At 45.8% G+C, this 6,000-nt stretch overlaps 1 protein-coding gene across 2 annotated transcripts in view; it reads left to right on the forward strand.

Moving 5' to 3' along the window:
- The window catches only part of POP1 (POP1 homolog, ribonuclease P/MRP subunit), a gene marked incomplete at its 5' end in the record, with an annotated part of 33,268 nt that extends 27,549 nt beyond the window's left edge, over window positions 1–5,719 (forward strand). For both annotated transcript variants that reach the window (XM_079722343.1, XM_079722344.1), the window contains 2 exons: window positions 3,627–3,968; window positions 4,923–5,719. In XM_079722343.1, coding sequence (XP_079578469.1) covers window positions 3,627–3,968; window positions 4,923–5,577 — 997 coding nt within the window. In that variant the 3' untranslated portion in view covers window positions 5,578–5,719. The remainder of the gene's footprint in view (window positions 1–3,626; window positions 3,969–4,922) is intronic.
- Between the last annotated feature and the right edge of the window lie 281 nt (window positions 5,720–6,000).

Below are 6,000 nucleotides of genomic sequence, written 5' to 3' on the forward strand. Positions count from 1 at the left end.
GGCTAGACTCTGCGCAGAGGTTGGGTAGTAGTCTGATCGTGACCGTCTTCTCAGTGAAAAATAGGCAAGGTTATCATCTAGGAATAAGGGGGAGAGAGGCTGTTGGAGATTTGAGGAGAGAGGAATTGATATAAACACTGTCCTGGGAGAGTGGAAGATAGAATCGACCGGAGAAACGTATCAGATTTGTAAGAAATGTAAGAGTCCACTTAAGTTGTGTTGAGAGTGAGACCCTTCAGGGCTACTGCATGTTCTTCTCCAGCCATGTTCTGCCAGTCAGGTGCTGGCGTGGGGTAGTGGAGGGTTGAATGTAACCAGGAGAGCCTTTGCCGGGGGAGGGACTTGGGGGTGTGTGTAAAGGGAGTGCCTCTCTTAGGAACTGTGGCATCTAGGCTTCCAAGAAGAGAGATGTGAGGACGGTAGTGAGCAGTGATGAAGTGGTAAACGAATACAGTAAGTCTCCTACATACGAACCTTCAAGTTGCGAACTTTCAACGATGCGAATATGTGTTCCATCAACATCAGGTATGAGTGACATTGCAGCCTGCCCTCCATCTCCTATTGCTGAGGATCCTTCAGTTCTATCATCTCCCACCTCCTCTCCCTCCTCCAGTCAGTAACTCTTCTTGCCTGGTCACTCGATGCCAGCACCTGTATGCCAGCTGTTGTACTGTACTACTGTACTTTTCAAGGTATCGTACTGTAAGATTAAAACTGTTTTATTTTTTGTGTCTGTTTTCTATGTATTATTTGTCTGAAAAGTATCGATATTATAAACCTATTACAGCACTGTGTAGCCGATTGTGTTAGTTGGGTACCTAGGCTAACTTTGTTGGACTTAACGAACAAATTGGACTTAGGAATTTGCTCTTGGAACGGAACTCATTCGTATGTAGGGGACTTACCGTAGTAAGTTCCAGTGGTTGAGGAATTGTTGCTGTGGAGAGGTAAATGGGCAGGCAAAATAGGAGGCATCATTCTGAGTGAAGGATACTTGAAATTGAGATTTTAAGGTGGAGCAAGCGTTGGCAGTGACCAAAAGGTAAGGTGTGACCAGGAGACTGGGTGGTTGAGATGGAGTGAAGTAAAAGGTGTGAGAAGTTTCTGGTGGGCCAGGGTACTAGAAGGATGATATATGTAGCTGCTGAAGCCATGGAGAATGGGTCGGGATGGAGGGGAAGGCAGAGTGGTGGGGAATGGGGTGCCTGGGGAGTTGACCGAGGCCCTGGCTGAGCAGGGAGAGCCAGTGGTTTACCTGATGGCTTGTGCTTCAGGGGGGCAGGAAGGAGAAGAAAAGCAGTCTGGGGGCATCAGGAGGAATGTGCCCACCCCTAGGCCTGTGGAGTGTGAAAAAGAAAGAGCTATCACTTGAGAGGAGCTGTAGGGGAAAGAAGGCAAAGAAGGACCTTAGGCTCAATCTCATAAATAAGATTTCTGGTTAAAAAAAAAAAAAAGCTGCATGCTTTGAGGATTTGATGTACTATTGACAAATTGCTATTTGTATTAGTGTAGAATTTTACCTCTAGTTCTGAGGGTGCCTGTTTTCCCTCACGTCTCGATAACATGGGCTATTACCAATCTTTTATTTTTTTAATTAATTTTTAAAATTGTATTTATTTATTTATTTATTTTTGGCTGCGTTGGGTCTTTGTCGCTGCATGCGGGCTTTCTCTAGTTATGGTGGCTTCTCTTTGTTGTGGAGCACAGGCTCTAGGCGCGCAGGCTTCAGTAGTTGTGGCTCGCGGGCTCTAGAGCGCAGGCTCAGTAGTTGTGACACATGGGCTTAGTTGCTCCACAGCATGTGGGATCTTCCCGGACCAGGGCTCAAACCCGTGTCCCCTTCATTGGCAGGCGGATTCTTAACCACTGCACCACCAGGGAAGTCCTTACCAATCTTTTAATACGGACAAAACAGGTGAAAAAATGGCATCTTACTGTTTTCATTTTTTGTTTGTTTGCTTACAAGTGAGGTTGGGTACTCTTAAGTGTTTTCACCATTTTTTGTCTCTCTTTTTGTAAACTGTCCATGTCTCTTTTTAGAAGTTTCCAGGTGAGGCAAGTACCCTGAGAGGGTTTTTCACCAGCTGCCCCTCTCAGGAGGCCAGAACACATTTGGTTCAATCTCCAGAATATAGGCTCAAACTGAACCTCGGATTAAGCATACAGGTTCATTTCCATTTGAGGTCCTAGTGCATAGCACACAGTAAGAAACAAAGTGGGGAAGGAATGTCTGGGCCTGTCCCCGAGGAGACCATCAGCCTGAGGGTGCAGGCTGGGACTCCCACAGAGTACCCCAGCCCAGAAGGGCCCATGGCCAGGCTGCTCCCTACCTCTTGGGGTCATTACATACCAGAGCAGGCCCTGGTTCCCACTAGTTTGTGGTTTTTTGAAGGTTCTCCCTCACTTACATGTTGCTGGAAAGGTCATTTGGTATCACCCATGTGGAGGGCAGTTTGGAAATATCTGTCAAAATTGCAAGTGCTAATACTCATTGCCTTAGCACTTCCACTCCCAGGACTTTATCCTGTGGATATACTTGTACTTGTACAACATGTTCAAGGTCATTCATGGCAGCATCGTTTATAGAAGCAAAAGCTTGAAAATAACCAAAATGTCCTGCAGGAGAGGACTGTCTAAATAACTTAAGGTATAACCATCCAGTGGGATAGGACTTGTGCAAAAGAGTGAGGGATGTCTTGATATGCTAATATAAAATGACCTCCAAGATATTTTGTTAAATGTATAAAGTTAAGCAAAAGAGTACAGAATCGGTTTGCCACCATTTGTGTAAAATGGGTAAAAAAAGAAATATGTACATATCTGCTTGTAAGTTTATAAAATGTCTCTAGAAGGATATATAAGAAACAGATGGTGATATTGTCTCTGTGGAGGACAGCTGGGTCACCAGAGGTCAAGGGTGAGAGAGAAACTTCACCATTACCCCTTTTGTACCTTGTTAAAAAAATTTTTTTTTAAATTTTTGGCTGCATCAGGTCTTAGTTGCAGCATGTGGGATCTTGTGTTGCAGCGTGTGGGCTTCTCTCTAGTTGTGGTGCACGGGCTTCTCTCTAGTTGTGGTGCACAGGCTCAGTAGTTGCAGCATGCAGGCTCTCTAGTTGCGGTGCGTAGGCTTTCTACTTGGGGCACGCGGGCTCCAGAGTGCGTGGGCTCAGAGTTGCTTAGTTGCCCCATGGCATGTGGGATCTTAGTTTCCTGACCAGGGATCGAACCCGCGTCCCCTGCATTGGAAGGCAGATTCTTAACCACTGGACCACCAGGGAAGTCCCCCTTTTGGACCTTTTGAACTTCAAACCCTGTGAGTATTCAGGGGCATCACTGCACAGCTCCAGGAGCACCTTTTACCTGCAGTTCTTCAGGAGTGGCACTCCCCGGAGTGATGCACGTAGGGCGACTTTGTGGGTGCATTACCTATTTACAGTAAAAACCGAAGAAAACAAAAAAGCCCAGCCAGTGGAGTTGGTTATTATTATTTTTTAAAATCGTATTTCTTAAAAACTTTTTTGTATGTTTGTTTTTAAAATAGAGATGCAGTACGGTGGCCATGGTTATTTTGATAATCCATCCTAAATTGTTCAAAATTAGTTCTCCTCTTTGATTTCCATTAGACGCCCTCCGGCAAAACGGCCCAACTACGTTAAGCTTGGCACCCTGGCACCTTTCTGCTGTCCCTGGGAGCAGTTAACTCGAGACTGGGAATCAAGAGTCCAGGCCCAAGACAAATCACCTGCAGCTTCCTCTCCAGGTGGTGAGGAGAGTAGCCTGAGGAGAGATGTGGTGCCTTGTGCTCCCACGCCTGGAAGGACTCGTCAGCTGTCTGATGACGAGGGCACACCCCTAAACGACTCCAGCGAGCCCAAGGGAGTGATGGACACAGATGATCCAACCTGGGCGGGCACTGAGGGGGGAGTGGGCCAGGGTGCCACCGGCAGTCTCCTCTGCGTTCTGAGGTGAGTTCACACGACTTCCGGGTACGTTTTTGGATTGTCTGTTTTTTGATACTGACCAGGCTACAAGAAGTAAAAGTTATCATTGTTCCTTTACACAAAGCCCAAGTGAATTTATGGACCTTCTGGAAGGGAAAGCCAGTGAATCATAGAGGGCCCAGGGAAAAGGCTAAATCACATACATTTGATTTGGGGCATGAAGCTAACTGACGAAATGATTTAAAATATCGCATCCATAGACCTGAACCAAGGCAGTTTATGACCTGTTTTATTTAGTCTTTGCTCACAAAGCAGTCCCCTCACGATTGTGATCTTAAGTAATGAAGAACCCCTGCAAGTATTCTTTACATCGTTGAATTAGATTTCTTCCCATTGCTTTTGAATGATCTGCATTTGTGGCCGACTAGATTCCCATTCGTTGTGATATTGTCATATCACAGAGGTTACTGTGTAAAATGTGTTCTTCTCTCAGTGCTGCTGCAGGCTATTCGATTCTGCTTATCATTTACCCTTTCTTCTGTGCTCTGATTTTAAAAGAGTGCCACCCCTTTGCTTTATACTTACTTTTCTGTACAGTAATTTCATATCCTTCCTTCTTACTTTTCAGATAAGTGTCCCTTACAGTTTCTTTTTTCATCAAAACATCAGTTCCTTTTTACTCGAGTCCTCTCACTATGAATATAGCCATAGATTCTACTCCACTGTCTTATTTTTCTCTGCCTTCAACTTTAAACCTTTAATCCTTGAGTCTCAGAGTAGTAGACACATAAAAAGAAAAGTATCATTACACAAGTGTGTAAATGTGTATTTTTGATTTTTAAAAAATCGAAGTTTTGATCCTTTCCCCCCATAGAGTATTAAAAAATCAAATGAACTCTAGCAATGTCCAGTCTTCTAACTGCATATTTTCTCCTTGAACAAAATATCCTCAAAACGTGTGTCTCCCACTTCATGCAGGAGTAGAAAATTACTGAGGCAGCTGTCAGCCTGGTGTGGACCCAGTTCTGGGGACAGTCGGGCAGCCCCACGAGCTCCTGGCACAGGGCAGCAAGAATTGAGCAGAGAGGCCTGCCTGTCCGTCCTGGACCGCTTCCCCAAGGCCCTGGTGTGGGTCAGGCTGTCCCTGCTCCGGAAGGGCAACCCCGAGCCGCACACCATGATCTGTGTTCCAGCTGAGGAGGACCTCCTCCAGCTCAGCCAGGATCGGCTGTACTGTGGGCCCCAGGAGCCCAAGCACAGTGACCCATTCAAGAGCCAGATCCGGAAGCAGAAGGAGAAGAAGAAACTAGAGGAGAGGCAGAAGCGAGGCTGTGCTGCATCTGAGGGCCTGGCAGAGGGGGACCCTGCCGCTGGGCACCAGCCTCTGACCCTGGGCTTGTGGTCAGGCCCTCTCCCGGTTGTGACTTCTCACTGCTCCAGAGTTCTCCTTGGCTTTGTCACACAGGGAGATTTTTCCATGGCTGTCGGCTGTGGGGAAGCCCTGGGGTTTGTTAGTTTGACGGGCTTGCTGGATATGCTGTCCAGCCAGCCAGGAGTGGAGAGGGGTCTCGTGTTGCTGAGGCCGCCTGCCTCCCTGCAGTATCGATTTGCGAGAATCGCTATTGAGGTGTGAGGTCGGTTTACATCCTGGCACAGATAATAACTGTGTTTGCCAAGTCCCACAACTGGAGAGTTGTTTTTGCTGTCTTCCGTTTCAATATATCATGTTAAATTCCTTGGAAACGAGAATTAAAAAAATTATGTATTTATGCAAATGGATGAAATGTTTACCTCATTCCAGTAATGTCCTTGATTTCCATCTTTCCCTGTCCTTGCTGTAATACTTTAAAATTTTTTGGCATATATAGCCAAAAGCTTTTGTATTTTGATTTCTTGGTCTGTGTAATTCTTGCTGAAAATAATTAGAAGCTCTATTGTTTTCTTGTGTCCTGTCAAGAACAAAGGGCTGTCAAGTCTATTTGAAAAATCTTGTAGTCATGTGATAAGCGACGACGGTTGTTTAATGATTTGATTGTTACAGAAGAGGAAAAGACTA

The sequence above is a fragment of the Hyperoodon ampullatus genome (genome assembly GCF_949752795.1).
Source record: "Hyperoodon ampullatus genome assembly, chromosome: 17".
Taxonomy (NCBI): Eukaryota; Metazoa; Chordata; class Mammalia; order Artiodactyla; family Ziphiidae; genus Hyperoodon; species Hyperoodon ampullatus.